Here is a 23,160-nt window from a genome sequence, read left to right as displayed (position 1 = left end):
TTTTATTATTAAAATAAAAATGATTTAATTTTATTCATAAAAGTATGCAATAATTTCATCAATGTTTTGTTATGACGTTGTCACGTTAAACTATCGTCCGTAAACTGACTTTACAGACAACCAATTTTTACAAGGTGTTTTCTGTTTTAATGCCTCCTTGTGTGGAAGAAAACAAAACGAGAATTCAAAAGTGTCCAGATCTACTAGAGAGCACCTTGAATGTGAAGCGGTTCAACGTGCGGGATTTTGAATTTGCCGCCGCGCGACAGTTTTCCCCTTATCTTCGCTTTCCACCGCACATTCCCTTCTCTCAAGAGAATGGTTCATCCACTCCTCTTTCTTTTGCTTCCCCCTTCTTTTCCTCTTCACGCGTGCGCGTCGGGCTACTTGCTTGCTTTTAAATACGGTCGCATCATTTGATATAGTAGCATCACCTGACTACCTATTTAGTTTATTTTGGTCTTGTCGGTGTACGCGTTACGTCGACAGTCATTTGTAGTGGTCTGGTGACCTGTAACTTCAGCCACTTATGAGGATCCAGGCTACCTTGTGGCTAGAGAAAAGGTTCGCATAGATTGCAAACTCCACTGAGCAAATTGGTACGTAATTAGATTTGTCAGTCACGGCCCGGGGGTAAGCTCCGGAAATAATAGCGAGGAGTTTAAATTAAATAAAAGAGAACATATTTACTAAGGTCATTTGATACGAAGGATGAAGTAAGTCCCCGGGGTGCGGAGAGCGTAGTGGTAAAATGGGTGTTTGGGGGGGGGGGGGGGGGGGGGAGAGGGGGGGGTTGAAAATTGGCTCTGTGCGAGGCAGCCCTGTACGACGTCAATATCTAGCATGAATCATGAATTTTGTACCAAATGTATGAACTAAATGGAATTTTTTAAAAAAAAAATTTGATGTTTCATTGTTTTATTTTGCATCTCCTATTAGTAAAATATTCTTAACTTAGGGCTGGCACAATTAAAAAAAAAAAAAACAGACAGATAAATTTTTTTTACATTGCATATATACATCATGTGTTAGTCAAAATGAGAATGTTTTGGTAAAATAAGTATTGAGAAATATTTCAGTTTCATATTTGTTTAGAAATGCACTATTGTGATGAATAAAGACAATGCATAAAAAACTAAAAAAATAAAGCAGTAACAGTGAAATCTCTTGTTTTTAAATAAGGCAATTGCTGTGTGAATGAGACGGGATATTGTTGGCGAGACACCCGTGTGACGACGGCTCTCGCGTGTGTCGGCCAGACTTCAGCCCGGAGAACGCCAAGGACTGCAACCAGGAGACGCTGTTCAGCCAGCACCTGCTGGTGTGTGCCCTGCAGGAGGCGGGCAGCCTCATCCTCAGCCTCGGCACCACCGCCTGCAACCTCATCTCGGACCAGAGCCTTGGTGAGTCACTGCCCTGCCTCACCTGGCCGTCGCCCTGTGGCCCTGTCGCTCTGTCGCCCTGTCGCCCTGTAGTCCCGTGAGTCCCTCCCCTGCCTCACCTCGCTGTCGGCCCTGTCGCCCTGTGGCCCTGTGGCCCTGAGGCCCTGTGGCCCAGTGGCCCTGAGGCCCTGTGGCCCTGTGGCCCTGTCGCCCTGTGGCCCTGTGGCCCTGTGGCCCTGAGGCCCTGTGGCCCTGTGGCCCTGTGGCCCTGTAGTCCCGTGAGTCCCTCCCCTGCCTCACCTCGCTGTCGGCCCTGTCGCCCTGTGGCCCTGTGGCCCTGTGGCCCTGTGGCCCTGTGGCCCTGTGGCCCTGTGGCCCTGTCGCCCTGTGGCCCTGTGGCCCTGTGGCCCTGTGGCCCTGTGGCCCTGTAGTCCCGTGAGTCCCTCCCCTGCCTCACCTCGCTGTCGGCCCTGTCGCCCTGTGGCCCTGTGGCCCTGTCGCCCTGTGGCCCTGTGGCCCTGTGGCCCTGTGGCCCTGTGGCCCTGTCGCCCTGTGGCCCTGTGGCCCTGTGGCCCTGTGGCCCTGTCGCCCTGTAGTCCCGTGAGTCCCTCCCCTGCCTCACCTCGCTGTCGGCCCTGTCGCCCTGTGGCCCTGTGGCCCTGTCGCCCTGTGGCCCTGTGGCCCTGTGGCCCTGTCGCCCTGTGGCCCTGTGGCCCTGTGGCCCTGTCGCCCTGTGGCCCTGTGGCCCTGTGGCCCTGTAGTCCCGTGAGTTCCTCCCCTGCCTCACCTCGCTGTCGGCCCTGTGGCCCTGTGGCCCTGTGGCCCTGTGGCCCTGTGGCCCTGTGGCCCTGTGGCCCTGTGGCCCTGTGGCCCTGTCGCCCTGTGGCCCTTGGCCCTGTGGCCCTGTAGTCCCGTGAGTCCCTCCCCTCCCTCACCTTGCTGTCGGCCCTGTCGCCCTGTGGCCCTGTCGCCCTGTGGCCCTGTGGCCCTGTGGCCTTGTGGCCCTGTGGCCCTGTGGCCCTGTCGCCCTGTGGCCCTGTGGCCTTGAGGCCCTGTGGCCCTGTAGTCCCGTGAGTCCCTCCCCTGCCTCACCTCGCTTTCGGCCCTGTGGCCCTTAGGCCCTGTGGCCCTGTGGCCCTGAGGCCCTGTGGCCCTGTGGCCCTTAGGCCCTGTGGCCCTGTGGCCCTGAGGCCCTGTGGCCCTGTGGCCCTGTCACCCTGTGGCCCTGTGGCCCTGAGGCCCTGTCGCCCTGAGGCCCTGTGGCACTCTGGCCCTGTGGCCCTGTGGCCCTGTGGCCCTGTGGCCCTGTGGCCCTGTGGCCCTGTGGCCCTGTCGCCCTGTGGCCCTGTGGCCCTGTGGCCCTGTCGCCCTGTGGCCCTGTGGCCCTGTGGCCATGTGGCCCTGTGGCCCTGTGGCCCTGTGGCTCTGTCGGCCTGTCGCCCTGTGGCCCTGTCCCCGTCAGTGGCGAGCCGAGGTGAGTGAATAGCTGAAGTTTGACTCGACTCGAAAGCCAAGTTCATCCTGCTCGACAAGATCAGATTCGACAATCTTATTCTTACGAATCCGTACATATTTGACATGTGCTGGCAGCCGTCGTCGTTTCCCCTGCTGACGCGGGCCGTTATGCCTCATCGGTAGAGACCTGTAAAATTCGCGATTAGAATCCCTAAAGGATGGACTCCATGATCCTCTATGCACTCGTGCAAATTACATCGACTGATTGGTTACCGACTCTTAACACCTGTTGACTGGAATGATCGTGATTCGCTAATTCTTCTGTTGAAGATTTTTCATTGGCCCAGAGTCCTTCCGATAAACTGTGGCCCAATCACTGAAGCAATATAATGTCAAAAGTATTTGGACTCTATCCTATCGCGAAATGAAACCACGAATTTTACAGGTCTCTACTCATCGGCACCTCATTAGGGTGTGTGACACGAGGGGGCGTAAAACGAGTGGAGGACCGCGAGTGCAGGGCAAAGAACAGATGCCGCCACCGGCGTTTCGATCATCAACCAGGGTCTGTTATGTCCCGTTTCCAAGGACATTCATGTAATGACATTTCTTAACTATTAATACTTGTTAAATTTTATTTATCATTGTTTTTTTTCCACGAGTGAGCTAGAGATCGAAACCTGGCATTTTGCCTGAACCTGCGTCAGTGTCGTACGTGCCTGACATCACCCAGACTATGAAAGCATTGTTTATTTTTTAATGCTTGTTTCAGTGCATGGTCATACACACTATAAAATGACGTATGCAAGGTTCTGTTTGAACCAGTGCAGCTATGGGGATGGCGGAGGCAGGAATTTGTTTTTTTTTTTCCGTTAAGAAAAATTGTAAAATATTTAGATAAATTATTTCAGAAAATTATTCAGAAAAATTTGTAACTTTGGTCATGGAATAGTTGGCGAAGAGTCAGATTTGTGTGTATACACCGAATAAGATTTTGAGGCTAATGTCTACATTTCTGAGTACCTTAAAAAACTTCTTAACATTTTTTTTATTAACTTAAAACATTAATTTTTTTTTACTGTTTGAGTGATATTTGTAGTTTTTGCAGTCAAAGGAACAGGGAGTGAAAGGTGGGACAAAGAAGAATTGAAATGTGTTAGAACAAGAAGGGGAAAAAAAAGGAGAGTAAGAGGGGATAAAAGAGGAGTTTTGATAAAAGTGAAAGATATGAGGTTTTTCCTGAGAAATTGAGAGTGTACGTCAAGCAGAGAATGATTTGTTTGTCTTGGTGTGCCAAGAGGTGAAGGTAAATATACACTGCATACTGATTTTTGAAGTATTGAAAGAATATAAAACAGTGACAAGAAAGTAAAATTTAAATTTCAAAATATGTTGGAACCAAAATAAAATGATAAGTCTCGCAATCAGTCAAAATTTTTTCCCCATTGCTTAAAACATTTGTAGGTTTGATAGCTCCAATACCTTCATTTTCATACGTGGCACAAAATGTAATTTACATCCTTCTTACCACTCTCGCTGTCCTCTGGCAACATTACAATGATTAGTCACGCAGATGGTTTAATTTTACAAAGTGCTTGTCATGCCAGTACCAAAATTGAAATTTTAGAACTACACGATGAACGAAGTTACGTGAAAATTACCTTCCAGTGGGGTGAAGAAACTAAGGGGCTGGAATAAAATAAATAAAATAAATAAAATCAAAGGTGCCTTCAGGGGTTGGTTTGAGATTGCACCCCTAGAAAAATTCAAGTAGACTTAAAACAAAACAAAAAAAAAACACATTATGGTAAATATATTCAACCTTGGGCGTGTGGACGGGCGCAGGTCTGATCGAGGCAACGATGTCCGTGCTGGTTCACCCGTGCCAGGCGGCGAGGCTGGCAGCGGCGTGGTGTCTTCGCTGCATCTGCGTGGCCGTGCCGAGCCAGATAACCCCGCTCATTGACAGGTAAGCCACCCGACGCCTAACCAGCGAAGTTGTTTGGCTGTGAACGCCATTTGCAACTCGGAAATTCTGTGGTAGTCGCAGCAAGTATGGAAATTCTGTATTTCCATAGTACAGTAAGTCCTCGATTAACAGACATGTTACATTTCACGGTAAATGTCATTTAAGGAACAAATTTAATGGTTCAGGGTTACATTCGCAGACCTTCCGAAAATTACTAACATGTGATGTAAAAACTTTACGGCTGGCACGTGACTTGCCGAGCGGTGTGGTAGATTTGACGTGTCGCAGTGCAGTCGGAAAACCAAAACCTGAAGAGCTTTGGATAAAGCGAGCATGAAGGGTTGTAAGCATATTAGTCCGGAGACCTTGTCAAGAGCGAGGATTGAGAGAAAGAACGCGAGGGAAGGCCGATTCACACGCACCAGTTACTTGACAGTCCTGTGGTTCGGCCCGTAACTTCACCGACACTTGATCTCTCGTAGAGTTGCATTCGGAATGTACAATATTTCGTCCGTCGTCCGGCAATCACACTTGTAAACATCCACCAGTTGCACGGTCGTGAAACGGGAAAATATTTTCCGTAATTGTGCGGGGGTCACTGTACGGTGACGGCAACAGCACTGTTTGCAGTGACACGATCACGCGCCGGGCGAGTGCAAACAAAACTCTTTGAATTCCATGAAAAATTATTTTCAACCTCGTCGGTGGATTCACGGGCCGGCCCCGTAACCGCCATGACACGTGTTAAGTGGCCTGAAGTGAGATAGGGTGTGTGTTGCAAGTGGCTGTGTACCTTCTCAGGCCTTCGATGATTGGGGCAGTTAAGACAATGGAGGAGGGGAAACTCACAGTAAACCTTTCTTCTTCCCGTAAGAGGCAGATTCATTAATTTTCTTTTTTTCATCCGTACAGATACGTAGAATCAAACACGCACATGATAATATTTCACTGAAAGCATTGAGCTATGAGAACTCAAATCTGTGTTCATGTGCGGTAAACACACCGCAAACGACTAGTGCCTGTACAACGAAGGACTAGTGGCTTGCTACAAAACTGTTTGGGATAGAATGGCTCTTGTAGGTCACCATCTGGCGATTCGGTGAACGACGGCACAAATCCCCTTGTAGCGGGACACAGGGGCTTGTGGAAGTGGTGATTTTATTTTGGACTTGCCGTTTAACTGGTAGGTGTTCTATGTTACACCCCCCCCCCCCCCCCCCCCCCCCCCCCAGGGATGTGCGAATCCTTTATTTTCATTTCGGTTCGAATCCGATTTGAATCCCTGGCAATATTTGAGATGTGAATCCGATTTCAAATATTAAGCACAGAATAATTAAAAATAACTGGTTAATTTTAATTATAATGTGTGTGTGTTTTTTTTTAACTGTAACTATTGGCAATTATTTATTGCACTGAGACTGAAATGTTTATAATTATGTAAACTTAATTAATAATAAACACTTAAAAATACCTATGAAAACCAAAACATATTCGATTCTCCAACTCAATCGTAATAAACTGCATGCCACAGGGAAATCTCAGTTTTATAAACGTTTCAGCAAACGAAACCATTTTTTTCTCCAATAAATAGCCAAGACGTTTTTTTTTCTTGTAGGTATGTAATTGTTTTTAGTTTACAGTATGCTATACGACGAAATTCGTGATTATAGTTTAAGACCTTGAAATCTCGAAATTCTTTTTAATGTCACTGTGTTTGCCACTGTGTTAATTATTTAATTTACATATATCTTTCTTTGATACATCATATTATAAATACTTAACGTAATAGTAGCCTAATTTTATTTTTCACTGCTGGTATTTTTGAGCCGTATTAAATTAATTTATAACTTTCGTGAATATTCGTAATACTGTTCGAATCCATGTATGAGTCGTGTATTTCCAAAACCGGCCATCTCCACAAAAAAAAAAAAAAAAATGGTTTTGTTCTAAAAAATCAAATTCCACGGTAATCCACGGTGAATAAGGAGCAGTTAATTACAAAAAGCGGCCATATTCACTTATGAACATCTTCTTGAATGCCAAAACATCATGGATTCGAGTAAACAAACAGATTTCCTCGATGATTTCTCGCAAATTAACTGTTCTGTGGGAGACGGCCAAAATTTGGAAATGCACGACTCGTACGTACGAACGATTCACGGGTTCTCGGGTAATTGTGGATTCGACCCCGTACACCCGAAGATGTCGGGTACTCGCACATCCCTACCCCCCCTCCCAAGTGTGGAGGCCGTGCCCGCCCGAGCTCAGGGGGATCGTCGCCGCGCCGTCGTGAGCCGCGACGAGGGGCGTGTGTGTGCGCAGGTGCGTGGAAGGCGTGGAGAACATGCGCACCTCGCCGGAGGCCATCGCGGGCTACAGCGGGGCGCTGGCGGCCGTGCTGGGCGGGGTCCGGCTCTCGCCCCTCGGAGTGCCGCACACCAAGGGCAAGGTCGGGGCGACAACCTCTTTCGTCCGCGAGTTCCCGGCATTCCCGTCTTCTCCTCAAATGCCACGTTTTTTTTTTTAAAGTACATTTTACTCATGGTGAAGCATGTTTGCAAAAAAAAATGAATTTTCAAATACAGTTGTATTTGCTAAGCAATCATAAAAATGATTTTACAGTTTTTTTTAATGCACCTATACTTCTATACTTACCTAATACTAACCAACCATCCACAATGTTTTAAAGTATTTATAATGTAGCTAACACCTATCCTAATCGACCGCAAAATGTAATGCCACACCGGTTTATACAATGAGATGGAACGGCGTATGACGTATGAGTAAGCTACGTCCCAAATAAATACTGTAATCCGTCGTGCTTTTTGCAGGGCTGCCGATACTGTCAAGGGTGCCCATATGAAAGTTTTTTAGGGGGGGGGGGGGGGGCAGAATTTGTAGGTGGAGGGGGTAAAACCATCACAAATGACAAAAAAAATGACCAAAAAATGGCTTTAAAGGACTCAAAATTTACCCAAAATGCTCAAGGACACCTAATTTCTTTTTTCTTTGCCTTAAAGCTAGGGGGAGCCACGGACCCACCCTGCCCATAGGCATGGGCGCCCTTGAATACTGTCACTCTTTCCGAGATCACCGTCAAGGTTTCATTCTACTTAATTTTTTTGGTGCGGGGTTTCTGCCGGAAAGAAAGATGAATATTTAATTTAGGAGGTATAATTAAGTAAGTGAATTCAGAATACAGCCTCTGAAGACTTCTTAAGAAGCAGCAGTGGTTGTTATGGTTGCATTGGAAATACAATCACCACAAAAGCTAATAGCGTTTGCACATGCGCAAACACATGATAAAAAAGACACCTGGGAAAATGTGGCATTTGAGCAAACGCGAACGCAAAACACGTGAATAAAAAGAGCCTAAGGAAGCAATTAAGGGTCTGCAAGTATTTGTTAATAATTTCATATTTGATCCAAAATCGCAAACCAAATAATTTGTTTTTATTATTCGTTACCTTAACACAGGGGTAGGCAACCTGGAAATGTAGGTGATCTACTGTTAAGACGCCACATGTTGAAATGATCTACTGTTCTGTTTTATTGATTATACATAAACAAGTTTACTTTCACACATTTACAAAATAGTCTCTCTATATGTTTTTTTTTTTAAAATACCCTACTTTTTATGGTTACAGTACATAAAGAAATAATTATAGAAATAACTGAATTAAAGGAGGTCTGTTAGTTATAGACGAAACACTAAAAATTACAATAACATTGAAAAATATCTCCACTTAGTGGGAAACTTGGCATGAACTTTCCTTAAGAATAGCTTTGATGTTTGGTGACTATCTAGTTACACTGAGACAAATGCATGATTCCAAATGTTCATCAGTTATCGTACTCCTGTACTAATTTTTGATGAAGACTCGCATAGGTACGTTGAAGCAAACACGGCTCTCACTCGAAGTGCAACATCAGTGAGCACTGGGCTTAAAACAAATGCAATAGTAAACGTTGTTGCACTGCCAACAATCGTCACGTGAATATCAGAAAACAATATTTACACGCAGTTGTGTCCTGTTTAGAGTATTTGGCGTTATAAATCAACGGCTGTGAACACGATCAGAGATAAGAGATGTCATCACAAGATGACTGGTTTTACAAAAAACAATCTCGTTTATTTTCTAACATCGGTTCGTCATACACGCATGCATAAACTGTGGCTGTGTATTTTTAAATGACATTCGTTAAATAAACATCACGATTAAAGCCTTTATTTTCGTTACATACTTGATGGTTTTGAGGTTATTAACCGTTATAAACAAGGATGACTTGTAAACTACGTTTTTATTCTGGCAGGATTGCCAACATATATGTACCCACAAAAATTATCTAAGTACGTTGCATGAAAATATCTAATTCGCTAAATGAGTTTATTATAACTTCCTAAACGCAATATGTATTTCTTATTTCGCTTTCAATACATTTTCTGCTACTATAATTTCCTTTCTGTTAGCGTGTAGAAAATATCAAAATGTAGCCCCACATCCGTGACATTTGCTATCAGATGAGATCAAGATGGCTACACTGCTGAACTGAGTATCGTGTTTGTTTATATTTTCGTTACAACAAAGACCATTATACAAAATAACACAATTTTTTTATTGTACTGGCGGCAACAGTTTTATACCTACTCAAAAATATTTGTAAAGTATCGGTATCATTGCGAAGTGTTTTTTTAAATTGTTCCTCAATCAGCTAACTAAGAATTGTTATATTCTTGATGTTTAAATTTCATTTAAGACTTGCAGTGTTTCATAGTGGGTGGAAAAATTCGTGAATTTTCAATAACGCTTGTGATCTACTAAATATTTTCTCGTGATCTACCAGTAGATCGCGATCGACACATTGCCGACCCCTGCCTTAACATATAATAATGTGGAACTCATGTGAAATTTCAATGAAAGAGAGTAACGTGCATGAACCCATAAAGTCTATTGAGAAAGTTGGATCTTATTTATGTAGTATACTGCATATATGCTTTTTATATGTAAAAAAAATTGTGATTATGATAAAAACTATTATAAATTCTCTTTTGTTATGTATATAATCAGTTGGTTTTCAATTCATTTGTCAGTCTTAGAAGTTTTTCCAGTTTAAGAAAATGTATTGCCAATGTCGAGAAATTTTCACTGTATTTTTTAATTAAACTCTATATGTGTATTCAGTACTCATAAATAATTCAATATTTTATCTAAAATTTGATTCGAATTAAAAAAAAAAACATTCTCAGTAGCCTCGAAGCAATGCAAAGGTAGTTCACTCACAATTTTTTTACTACGCTAAGTATTCTACGATGGAATTCGGTATCTGGGAGAACTGACAGTGGCAGATGATATTACTACTCATTCCAGCTGAATTATGATAAAATAATTAGTCCACAGTTATATTTACAAACATTCTTTGAAGGTCAAAATTTCACGTCATATCTTGAACGGTGTATCTGTATAGATTTGGTTCCTTGTAGTCGTCTGTGTATTAATAATGTTGTATCAGGACAGATCTGTAATGTATGTGATAATATTTATTACATTAATCGGTAATGGCCGTCACCAAGATGACGTCATAGTTGTGACAATGAGACGTGGTGGCCACTCGCAGATAATCTTCAACACGGCGGAGGAGTTGCTGCGCAGCGCGAGCCAGAACAGCCGGCTGTCCCTCAACCGGACACAGGCGGGCTGGCTGCTCATCGGAGCCATCATGACACTGGGTGAGGGAGCGTCCGCCGGCGTTCCACAGCGTTCCACTGCGTTTTGACTGAGCAGACACTTTGCAACCAACACCAGAGCCAGAGCGTGTTGCTTGCCACTTTAAATGATAGTTCAATACCGTATCAACCCACGTATGGGTCGCACAATTCATGCCAGTTTTGACGTGACAACGTCTAATAAATCGATTAACGCCGGCTGCACGCATGAAAAAGTGTCCTGTTATGCACATTGTCCCATTACGCCGTGTCCCGTTACGCTCATTGTACGCTTGCGCCGCATCTATCTCTCTTCCACTCGATTGGAACAACCATCGATTTGACTTTTTCGAGGCACATTAAACTTGAAACACTCCCATTCGTTTCCTACTTTTCCTACCATCGTCCTATCCTTAACAGAATAACACAGATTGGAAGAATTTTAATAGCAAACATGTATAAAAGTTATAGTTAAAATAATCTTTTCGTTAAAGTAATAAACATATTTGAATTAACAAGTGCAAATAAAAGTAAATTTACCAATTAAATTTTATTCATAAAAGTATGCAATCATTTCATCAATGTTTTTGTTACGACGTCGTCACGTTAAACTATCGTCCGTAAACCGACTTTACAGACAACCAATTTTTTTAGTTTTAAAAAAATGTAGTGCGATTCTCACGTGAATTTATAACTTTGGATTAAAAAAAAATTCTAATTGCAGAGTGTCATTGTGTGCGTATATAACTCTCCTGTGTTGGCATTTTATGTTCCTCCAGCTCCCGCACAAATTTATCGCTGATTGTAATGTAGTTAGTTTTTGTAAAAGAAACCGACAAGAAAGGGTAGCTTGCTGCCTTTTTTTTTTTTTTTTTAATTTGGGAACAGGACTGGTTAGAAAAAAATGCAATAGCCGGGAAGGGATGCAGGGAGTGTCTTTTTGTTATTAGGAGGGGTGGTAAAGCAGTGGGGATGAAAGGGAGAATAGTGGCTGAAAGAATGCCACCTCCTCACGCCCTCTCCTACAGTAATAAAGTAGCACAGAAAGCAGACAAAAAGAGGACCGAGGGTTGACACCAGTTACGTATTTCTTATGCACCAGTGAGTTGGAACTCTAGTTAAGACAGATATATGGTGCGACCTATACATGGCCTGGAAACGTGAATAACTCTGCGAATTGGAAAGGTGTTTTCAGAACCTGAAATGCCGAAATTTACAAAATGTTAGTTACCAAACAGTTTATGTCTTACAAACATTGTATCTTTTATCAAAATTTAATGTGCAGGGGCGACCCTTCTGGGGTTAAATACGGTAGGTGGTAGACATTGAAACAGTTGTCTTTTCTTTCCACTATCCCACTAATTCTCACGCAAAACCAGTTAACTCATAAAAAAAAGGAGTACAAAGCTGGAAATACACACAAATGCTCTCACTATAGGTCCAGTCTCTGGTAACACGCACAGTCAATTCTTACTTGGTGAATTGCAATAAGACCTAAATAACACCAAAAAAAAAACAAAAAAAAACATGTCAGTGCACAGCTTAACGCCAAAATGCGTGTTAATACACAATAATTAGAGACAAGATTTTATGGTTTTATTTTGAAGACCAATTTCATTTTTAAAACAGAGGTTTTTGGTGTTATTGTTTTTATTTTTATGAAAGCTGTTTTGTAATACTCCACCAAAAATAGTGGTAAAATTCGTATGCTGCATTTTTACGACAAAATAACTGGTGCGAAAAATAAAACCATAGGATGTTGACTGCAGTAATAGGTACTGGCAGTGCACGGTGTGCGATGGCTGACGATGGTCGCTCTGTGTGCCTTGCAGGCGTGCCGGTGGTGAGGGGCCTACTCCCCCGCATGCTGCTACTCTGGAGGAACTCCTTCCCGCGCTCCAACAAGGAGCTCGAGTCGGAGAAGGCCCGCGGGGACGCCTTCACCTGGCAGGTTGGTCGCCCTGTTCGCCCGGTAGACGCAGTCACTGTCGGTAACATGCCGCCGTACGGTGCAGGGATGTTGCGCAGTTCAGACAACGCTGTGACTCAATGTGCCACAAACTGTATTGTCACCACAGCTACTGCAGGCCTCGTGGTCCGTGCACCAGAGCCGAGGGCCCGCGAGGAGTCCCAGGCCGCGGAATGCCGCCCGCTGCCTCTTGTCGTGAAATAAGAGTTCATGTGTGGATGTGCAGGTTCAGGATGGTCACAAAGAGGCCCTGAAAAACTAACTTCAACGCCAACACCTACCTGGGAACACACGTGGTGTGCAGAGCTCAAGGAAATAACCCACGTGATTTAAGAAGCTGCTCAAGATTATCCCCGTGGTGTCTGTTTACGAAAAGGATTTTAATAACTGCTGAGGGCGAAAGAGTAGTTCTGTTTCCATATTTTAGACATGTGACGCCTGGTGCAAATTCTCGAAAGCACTCGAGGTCCTTGCATTTCACCTTCATCTTCATTTCCCCGCCAAATTTCATAGCTGCCCCGTGCACGACGAGAAGACCGTGTACTAGTTAACAGCCTTGCGCTTAGGAGGCGATATGGCACTAGTAGCACCAGTGAGCGTCGTGCTTTTTTTTTGTCTTCACCTCCTCACCGACGGACTGTAGTTCAAAACTGTTCGGAAGTAAAGAACGCGGTGATGTGTGGTGGTCTAGGAGGAAGTTACCCCCCCAGCAGCCTCAGGGGAATAGACACTCCTTCATCCTGCATCTCTCCTACGTCACGCCTGTGCGGGTCCAGGAAAGCCCCGGACCAAAGTGACACAAGTGACACGTTTGAGGGGCAGAGCCTGCAGTTGTTCAACCGAGCTGCTCCCAGTGGCAAGACACGAGCTTGCGATTATTAACGCGACACCCTCCTTTTTAATGTTCCACAGTTTCGGTAAAAAAATCACGGTGAATTCGGTACTGAAACACGGCCCGGTCCAGGCGCGTGACGTGGAGGTTCCGCCGCGCCGGTGCACGGAGGCTGGGGGGGGTGACGGGTAGTGACGGGGAGTGACGGGAGTGACGGGGAGTGACGGGGGGTGATGGGGAGGGTGACGGGAGGGTGACGGGGGTGATGGGGAGGGTGACGGGGAGTGACGGAGAGTGACGGGTGCGACAGGTGACGCTGGAGGGCCGCGCAGGGGCGCTGTCTGCCATGCACAGCTTCCTGCAGAACTGCCCCGAGCTCGTGACGGACGACATCATCCGGCGGCTGCTGACGCCCGTTGAGGCGGCGCTCGCCATGCTCACCAAGTGAGTCACCGCCCCCCGCTCGGCGCTGAACACACCCGGGCCACGTTTCACGGTTAAAACACCAACGTGAACAAGAAGTTGTCCGAAGGAAAAATTTTGTATCTCTTTTTTTTTTTTATCATTTTAATTTAATCTAATTCGTTCATCTAAAGTTGGTAGTACAATTTTTTTTCTAATTAAAATAATAAAAAAAAAAAGAAACAAAAAGAGATACAAGCTGTTGAGTTCCTGGCCACGTTTCATGGTTAAACTACCTACGTGAACAAAATAGTCGCCCGAAGGAACAATTAATATTAATATATAAATACTATTCTTTTTTAAATTGAAGTATTTAATAATATATATACATATAATAATTTATACACATCTATATATTAATAGTTCTATTATAAATCAAAAAATTACAATTATTTATGGAACCAATTTAAACTTTTGTACATTATAACAACAACAACAACAACAACAACAACAACAACAACAACAACAACAACAACAACAAAAAAACAAAATTAGTATAAATTAATATTTAAATATATTTATAGTTAATATAAATTAGTATATAAGAGCATGTTATTTACGGATCTAAAACATATTTTTCACTTTTATAACAACACCAAAAAAAAAAAAAACTAAATTAGTATAAATTTATCTTTTGTATCTGTTTTTGTTTCTTTTTTTATCATTTTAGTTTAATCATTTTCGTTCATCTAAAGTTGGTAGTACTATTTTTTTGCTATTTACAGTTATGGAATCTTGCTTGCATGTGACAAGTGCACATTATGATTGAAGGACTATAATTTTATTCAAAAGATAAAATTTTACTATAACTAAAGTAAAAATTAATTTTCTCTCCCAAGCTACTGCAAATACCTCTATGGATACTTAATGGGTTGCCCTAACTGTCGTAATAATAATCTCTCTCACCTCCATTTTCTTCAGTCACTTGGATATAATTTTTTTTGCTCCTTACGTATGTATTTGTTTCTTGGGTTCTGAACCCTGCTCCTCTGTATTCTCACGAGATCTTGGCTTGGCTGTACAAAAATGAGAAAGCATCTGTTTCAAATCAATGTACAGGCATTTTATTGCAAACAGGCTACAGGCTAGCTGTGGATGTCATTAGCTGACAGTAGTAATAATGGTCTTTATTTTGACACATTTCTGTCGTCTCGAGAAGTCGTTATCGAAACTATTGTTTTTACCTGAATTTAGAGTATTGAAGTTTTAAAATATACACATGCAGAGTAGCGTTAAAAAGATGTAAAATCGACTTTAAAGAACAGGTTGAAGCATGGAGTATATACCGTATTTGCTCGCTTAAACTTGTTTTTCTGGGTTTATCTGAGGGCAGGGCAGCTTGGCATGCATCAAACAGCAAGCCATGTATTGTGACCGGCGGGAGGTGATTTTGTAAGCGGCAGTGATACAGAGACTGGTATTATAGTTTGTCCGCTCTCAGTAGGACCGTGAGGTATGACAGACGTACGCAGTTAGTCGTATCTCAAACGACATAAAGATAAAGAAAGCTGGACTCGCGCGCTTGTGTTGATGTGCCGTGTTGTCGGAGAAGAAGAAGGGAAGAAGAGGGGAAGTGAAGGAGGAAGGGAAGTGGGTCTGGTTGGCTGGCTAGCTGGCAGGAGGGAGGTTAAGCCACACCTCTGCCTCTCTCTCCCTCCTGCCGCGTCGCTGCCTCCCCCACCCTCTCTCATTACAACAAAGACGCACGACTTGCCAGTCGTTCCGCCAGCTGTTTCATTTGATCAAAATTTAATTTGGCGTTTAAATAAGTTGTGGCGGTATTTCATTTTGCTTTTATTAAATGTTAGTTTTTCATGCCTGAAAAAAAGAAAAATCTATTTTTTACATCAAATTTGCGTATAGGCCCCCTCCCCTTTTTTTGGAGTCGAAAATTTGGAGAGAATAAAAGGGGGCCTTTACGCGAGTTAATATGGTATATTTTTTATATCCCTCCAGTTTTGTGTTGGTCAAGGAGTGTGAGTGTGTGCATGAGGGGCGGGAGGGGTACAGGCGGCATGCGCGAGTGCGTTGTGTGTCGTGCTGCAGCATCTCGACGGTCCTGAAGACCTACGGCCAGCACCTGAAGGCCCCCGCGGCGATGGTGCGGCTGCGTCTGTACGAGACACTGTCGCTGCTGCCGCCCCAGTCCTTCGAAGGTCAGTTCTTCAAACGATTCCCGCAGCGGCGGGGAATTTTGATTTAATGCAGTTTTTTTTTGGACACACGCTGTTTGGTACTTAGTGTGAACTCATGCACATAGAACTGTGTTGTGAGTTGACTTTGTGGCACTTGTACCGGGCCGAGTGACAAGACACAGTTTAAATCACCCGCGCCCCAGCTTTCTACAGTTGGCACCATGTCGGAACACTGCGAGTGTCGGCGTCCATGAACCGTGAGAGTGGCATCCCCGCGGTGGGAAACAAGAAGACGGTCTTCGTTTTCGATCGGCATGATGGCGATAGGTTCGCAATGGTGCGGGCGGATGCTACCGTGTGATTTACGTTGCATCGTCGGTTAAAAACTTCTCGATACAGTCCACATATGTTTATCAACATTAACACACGCCATTGCAGTTTTGCACTGTTTGTCACGGGAAACATTTCCGAAAATCAAAAAAAATAAATGAATGTATGAATATAAAAAATTCACGCAGAACAAGACTGAATCAGCTGATGTCGGACAAACGGAACCAACGATGAAACTTAACATGTATTATCGACAACACAAGACAAAAAATGTTCAACATCTAAATATCAGACAGGACAAGAATTCTGTTGAAGGAACTAAGTCATGAAAAAAATAATGCAACAACACAGACAAACAAAGTGGGGTAACAATGACGAGACAGATTAGATGCAGGCAGACAACAAACCTGGAACACGCAGCAAACACATAACCACATCGATGAAGATCAACAAGTACTATGGACAACACAACGACGATAGCACCGACGAACACAAAAGATTTCCAATGAGAACAGTTGCGACGTTTCGGGAACTGACATCGGTTCTCGTCATCAGGCACAATTCATTAAGGCTTTATCTCTTGCAATGCTTAATTATAAATTACCTATGACCATAACTTCGGTTTTTAGCTGGACATTTCATAGAATGAGACTTAAGAGTTTTGGATTGTTTGGTATTAAATAAAGAACCGCAGAGACTAAAATTATTTCATAGTAATGTGTATACAACTTACTTTCATTCTTTTCAATATTGTTACACATTAGGAAAAGAAAATTCCATTGAACTAAAAAACGTAATATTCAGAATTTTTCCATGATAAACAGTGCAAAACCGCAATGACGTGTGCCCAAAAAACTGCGTTAAATCAAAGGTCAGTGCCGTGCCGTCGTTTTCACGAGCTGCACGTCCGTGCCTATGCCGTGCTCTGTGCTGTTGCGAGCCAGCATCCACAGTCTCGGCAATCCAGAGTCCAGTCTGTTACTTTTTTGGCATTCAGCTTTGATGTAAGTCTGGAGTGTCATTTTTTTTTTTGGACACCCACAACACCAGTTTTATTTTAGTGCGACGAATTTCCAATTTTTTTTTTATCCTTTTCCTTTGGAATGGTATGCAAATTGTTGAATAAATGTTGTCATGTTATCAGTGAGTGGCATTCACTAGGGATCTATCTGCAAGTACAAAAAGTACAGAAATATTCTATATTCATGAATAATTTGATATTTGACATTAATTATTCACACATTGGATTATATTTAATAAATTGGTGATTTAAGATTTGAAATTATAAATAATACTCCAGCTTATGTATGTAATCATTTACATAACAAAACTATTTTCAAAGTTGGAATTGCTTGGGTTCTGGCAGCGAAGGCAAAGATATTGCCAATGTTTCGGTTGACGTTGCAGTCGCCATCATCAGAGAAGCAGTAGGTAACTGCTCCCTGATGATGGAGACTACAATGTTGGCCGAAACATCGGTGCTATCTTCACCTTCGACGCGGCCAAAACCCAGAAGCCAAGCCACTCCAGACAATGGCCGCGAGAGCCTGCAATCTTTATTTTCAGTCTTAATATTTTACTGTATGCTTTGTTTTTTTTTTTTTTAATTATCCTAAATTTTACAACTCTTTGTATTTTTTATTTTACTGTGTTTTGTATCAACATATCTTGGATTCCTGTGTGAAGTGTAAAATTTTTTTTTTCACTTTATGTTAAAATTCAGTTTGAAAAATATTCCATTTTAGTGAATATTGTGATGATTGATTCAAAATATTTTTCGAATGAAAAGAATAAAAGTATCGGCAGAAGCCTAGTGGTCATATATACTGTAAAAGTATTGCTTTCAACATCAATGAACTTTATAATTTTTATTTCATCTGCTGAATCAAGTAAAAATTAAATATTTATTTACTACAAAATAATTTTAAGTTATTAAAAAAATTTGGTATGTAAAACATTGTTTATGGTTGCTTTAGGACTAGAAAACCGAGAAAAGTCGGGGTATTTAAAAAGGCCAGGGAGTTCCGAGAAATGTCAGGAAAAACACAACATATTTCTGGAATTTCTTCTTGTGCTAACAAAAGTGAATCCGAAAATACAGCTTTTATTGATGTTTAGACACCTTAAAAAATTCTGAAACGTTAAATATAACAAAATTTGGTTGATTTTCCTTCTTTTCGTGAATTCTCAGGCTTTTTTCACATGTTTGCATACAGGTTCGATAGCCTTTACTTGATAGTTTCAGGAGAATCGATAGTAATCATTTTCAAACACGTATTTTGGTCTCAAACTGCATTAACTTTTTACGCTGCCATTTATTTTAATGGGCGTGTGTCGTCAATAAATAATTCACAAGAATGAATTTATTTACAATAATTCTGGAGATTACCAGCTTCTGTGGATTAATAGAGATAAATTTTCAAGTGCGTCGGTGTGAAGTGAGTGACTCGTGAAACTAGCTTTCAAAATCAGGTAACCTCAACTTGCGAAACTGGCAACCTCAGCTAAACATGAAATAAATAATTATAGTTTGTATTATTTGTATTTTAAATTACAATACGAATTTGGTTATAAACGTTATTCTATTAAGTGGTTCCTACTTCAGTACTATTATTTTTTTTTTAAATTTTAACATCAATATTTAGGTTAGGTTAGCTAGAATAGGTATTTCATAACCAATTGTTCTAATACTGTGCATTCAAAGTATTCTTAATGTAGTTAACCTAGTCTACACTGTTTTAATTTATTTTAAATGTAGCCAACCTATTCCAACTGATTATTATGATATAAAACTAATTGTAATATATAAAAATTGATTTTTACTCCCTGAAAAAAATTTGCAATCATTCAAGTTTTTTACCCATAGTTTCGTAGCAGATGTAGCTGCCTTGAGCATCCAATGGCAGGCACTCTTCAGTTACAGCTGCTACTTGCTGTTCGGTGGCCTGCTGGAGTTGAGCTTGCTTGTGCCGTCAGCTCTTCATGTTCTGCTAGTTGTTTCTCCGAACACTGCACTTTGCCTTCCAACTGGATGCTGGTTTCATCAATCTTCTTTTTCATTTCTTCTTGTGCAGCAACTATTTCATTTCGCATCTCTTCTTGGTTTTTCTTGATGTCTTTAATCTTGGTCTTTGATCTCGGTCTTCATTACATTCTTAATCTCTTCTTGGCAGTTCTTCATTTCACTCTTCATCTCTTCTTGGCAGTTCTTCATTTCACTCTTCATCTCTTCTTGGCAGTTCTTCATTTCACTCTTCATCTCTTCTTGGTGTCTTTCCATTTTATGATTCATGTCCTCGTGGCCCTTCTTCATTTCATCCTGGCTACTCTTCATTCCATCCAGCCTACTCTCCATTCTCTCCTGGTTACTCTTCATTCCATCCAGCCTACTCTCCATTCTCTCCTGGTTACTCTTCATTCCATCCAGCCTACTCTCCATTCTCTCCTGGTTACTCTTCATTCCATCCAGCCTACTCTCCATTCTCTCCTGGTTACTCTTCATTCCATCCAGCCTACTCTCCATTCTCTCCTGGTTACTCTTCATTCCATCCAGCCTACTCTCCATTCTCTCCTGGTTACTCTTCATTCCATCCAGCCTACTCTCCATTCTCTCCTGGTTACTCTTCATTCCATCCAGCCTACTCTCCATTCTCTCCTGGTTACTCTTCATTCCATCCAGCCTACTCTCCATTCTCTCCTGGTTACTCTTCATTCCATCCAGCCTACTCTCCATTCTCTCCTGGTTACTCTTCATTCCATCCAGCCTACTCTCCATTCTCTCCTGGTTACTCTTCATTCCATCCAGCCTACTCTCCATTCTCTCCTGGTTACTCTTCATTCCATCCAGCCTACTCTCCATTCTCTCCTGGTTACTCTTCATTCCATCCAGCCTACTCTCCATTCTCTCCTGGTTACTCTTCATTTCATCCAGCCTACTCTCCATTCTCTCCTGGTTACTCTTCATTCCATCCAGCCTACTCTCCATTCTCTCCTGGTTACTCTTCATTCCATCCAGCCTACTCTCCATTCTCTCCTGGTTACTCTTCATTCCATCCAGCCTACTCTCCATTCTCTCCTGGTTACTCTTCATTCCATCCAGCCTACTCTCCATTCTCTCCTGGTTACTCTTCATTCCATCCAGCCTACTCTCCATTCTCTCCTGGTTACTCTTCATTCCATCCAGCCTACTCTCCATTCTCTCCTGGTTACTCTTCATTCCATCCAGCCTACTTTCCATTCTCTCCTGGTTACTCTTCATTTCATCTTGGCCATTCTTCAGTTCGGCCAAGGAAGCCACTATGTTCTTAAGTTCGTCGGCAGCCATCTTTTTTGTCCACATACACTATCAGTCTCACTATCACTATTCCCCTATGATCTATAGAGTAATTTGACTTAAGAGCTAACCTAAACTTATACTGAAAACTAACACTAACTTTACTACTAATACACTCAATCTATCTATAGTTTCTAACACTAATTTATTACCAAAAATCTAAATTCTAAATATATATATGTTTTTAATTCTCTATTAACTAAACGTAATTTATTTAATTAAGGCTATCCCACTTCTGACACCAAAATGTTACTATATTAATAATGTGAGGAGAACTGGGTTCATAATGATAGCTCAGTTAAGTTATTATTGCACAGTTTTATTGATTACTAATATTCACAGTAATGATAAATAATCTCACTCAAAAATGCCTAATAATTAGAGACCGGAAAAATTCGCGAATTCATTTCGCGACAGGCTAAAATACAAATAGTTATACCTCAGTGCTGCCTCTGCCATTGGCTCAAAACTCACCTGGATGACCCTGGGCCAGTGAAAAAACGCCCAACCAAAGCTTTATCGGATCACAGGCCGCCACGTTGGGACGTCTCGCAAGACAGCAGCCACAATGAGTGGGTGGCATTTGACCGAGTGTACGTGGAACTGTGGAGTTCATCCCGCAGGTCATTGAACCCGCTGATTTTTTTCCGGTCCCTAGCTGATAATCAATTACTCGCAATTAAAAATGTTTATTCCCCCAGTCACTCCTCGCCGGGCCGTAACTCTCGCCGCAGCGCTCCGCTTAGAATCTTCATCCGCAGTGTTGTGGACAGCATTTTGTATGTCCTGCCGAGCAGTTTTGATTGTAAGGATGTTGTGTCGTGGGGCAGGCTCGTACACGCACCTGCTGCGGATGCTGGTCGCCGAGTTCACGCTGACGGAGAACCAGGCCAACACCACGACGTCCCAGCTGCGCGGGGTGTGCCACGCGGACGACTCCGTCATCCTGGGCACCTGGCTGCAGGAGACGGACCACCGCACCATCGAGGACCAGGTAGTCGCGGGCCAACTCTCCAGCGATTCAAGCGACGGGCAGTTTCTCGGACGTACGCCATCACAGATGATGGACTGTATCGAATGTACGACTCAGGTTTAGCAACACCATGCCGGTTTGGATCCGTTGGGTGAAATTGGAGGTGATTTGGTCGGTGACGTGAGCCAGTGCGTGCTGCGTTGAAGGTTGATGCCTGAAGCCAAACTGGAATTCCGGCAGCGGTTTTAGTGGAGTAGATTAAAAGACGATGCGTCTAACCCTCTACACCACGCCACTGACTAGCTTAAACTGTGGAAATGTTTTGTTTTATATTATAATTTCGAATCTTTAAAGAATTTTTTTATTAGTTTTTTTAGTTTTATTAGTTTATTAGTTTTATTAGTTTACTAGTTTCTCCAGCGACTCACGCGACGGGCAGTTTCTCGGACGTGCGCCATCACAGTTTCAAACTGTTTCGTCATGGAAAAAAAAAAGTGCGCGCAGACATGAAAGAAGCAGGTTTAAAAAAAAACGTGCTGCAAACAACAGTGTTCCAATGTAACAATTTGTACGACGTGATAACTTGGAAAGATGTCTTATAACCAGGGGCATGCACATTTCGCGAAAATATTCCGAGACCAGCTGAAAGTTAAAACACAGCGGCATCGTCTGGTGTTTCGTGATCGGGTTGCGTTTTTTTTTTGTGTACATGACGATTGTTAAAACACCAATCACAGTCATTCAGTGCGGAAGCAAAAAGCGTCCTGAGTGGCTCGGCCAAATAAGACAACTACTTATCTCGCAGACTACCGCCAATCACGAGGAAGAAACCGCTGGTGCGCGTAAACCTTGTTGCAGTCTAGTAGGCGGTCAGCTTTGTTCGCGAAAAATGCCTGCCCTTACTTATAACCTGCAGTAGGTGTAAATTCAAGAACGCGAATTAAGAAATAAAAATCAGTCCTGTTTGTGCCTGATGGCAAGAGATGCTACTTCCTGAAACAAAGCCACTGTTTTGTCACTGGAAACCTGCTGCGTTCATTGGTTTTTGTCGCCGTGGTGTTGTCCATAGTACCTGTTCATCTTCATTGTTGTGTCGTGTGTTTGCTGGGTTGTCCAGGTTTTGTTGTCTGCCTGTATTTGCTGTTATTGTTGAAACTGGTCTCGTCGTTGTTAGCCCCACCGTGTTTGTCTGCATTGTTGTTATTTTTTCCAAGACTAAATTCTTTCCACTGATTTCTCAAGCTTTCTGATATTTTAAGTTTGAATGTGATCGTCTGTTCTGTCGCAGTGTTGTTCGTAACACCTGTTCATGTTCATCGTTGGGTTTATCTGTTTGCCATTAGCTGATTTAAGCTTGTTCTGTGTGGGTGTATATTTTCATCTTTATTTCTTAATTTGCGTTCTTGAGTTTTTTTTCCATGACAAACAGTGCAAAAACTGCAATAGTGTATGTCCAAGAAATTGTATTAAATTGGGAATCTGACAAACGTTTGCTACCAAACTGGACTAGAAATTTTTAGGGATAAGATTATATGGTGAATTGCGATGAAACCGTAATAGCACCGAAAATCATGTTGATACACCATATTACACCAAAATAAAAGTTAGTGCACCAT

At 42.6% G+C, this 23,160-nt stretch overlaps 1 protein-coding gene across 1 annotated transcript in view; it reads left to right on the top strand.

Annotated features, from left to right (window-relative positions):
- The window catches only part of LOC134540717 (HEAT repeat-containing protein 5B), a 210,230-nt gene that overhangs the window by 68,807 nt on the left and 118,263 nt on the right, over window positions 1–23,160 (top strand). The window contains 8 exon segments of the mRNA XM_063383611.1: window positions 1,260–1,403; window positions 4,683–4,806; window positions 7,129–7,255; window positions 10,423–10,534; window positions 12,343–12,461; window positions 13,622–13,755; window positions 15,820–15,929; window positions 21,402–21,565. Of these exon segments, the coding sequence (XP_063239681.1) occupies window positions 1,260–1,403; window positions 4,683–4,806; window positions 7,129–7,255; window positions 10,423–10,534; window positions 12,343–12,461; window positions 13,622–13,755; window positions 15,820–15,929; window positions 21,402–21,565 (1,034 nt within the window).

Source organism: Bacillus rossius, chromosome 17 (assembly GCF_032445375.1).
Source record: "Bacillus rossius redtenbacheri isolate Brsri chromosome 17, Brsri_v3, whole genome shotgun sequence".
Lineage (NCBI taxonomy): Eukaryota > Metazoa > Arthropoda > Insecta > Phasmatodea > Bacillidae > Bacillus > Bacillus rossius.
Note: the sequence above shows the minus strand (reverse complement) of the source record. Positions and strands in the feature narration are given on the sequence as shown.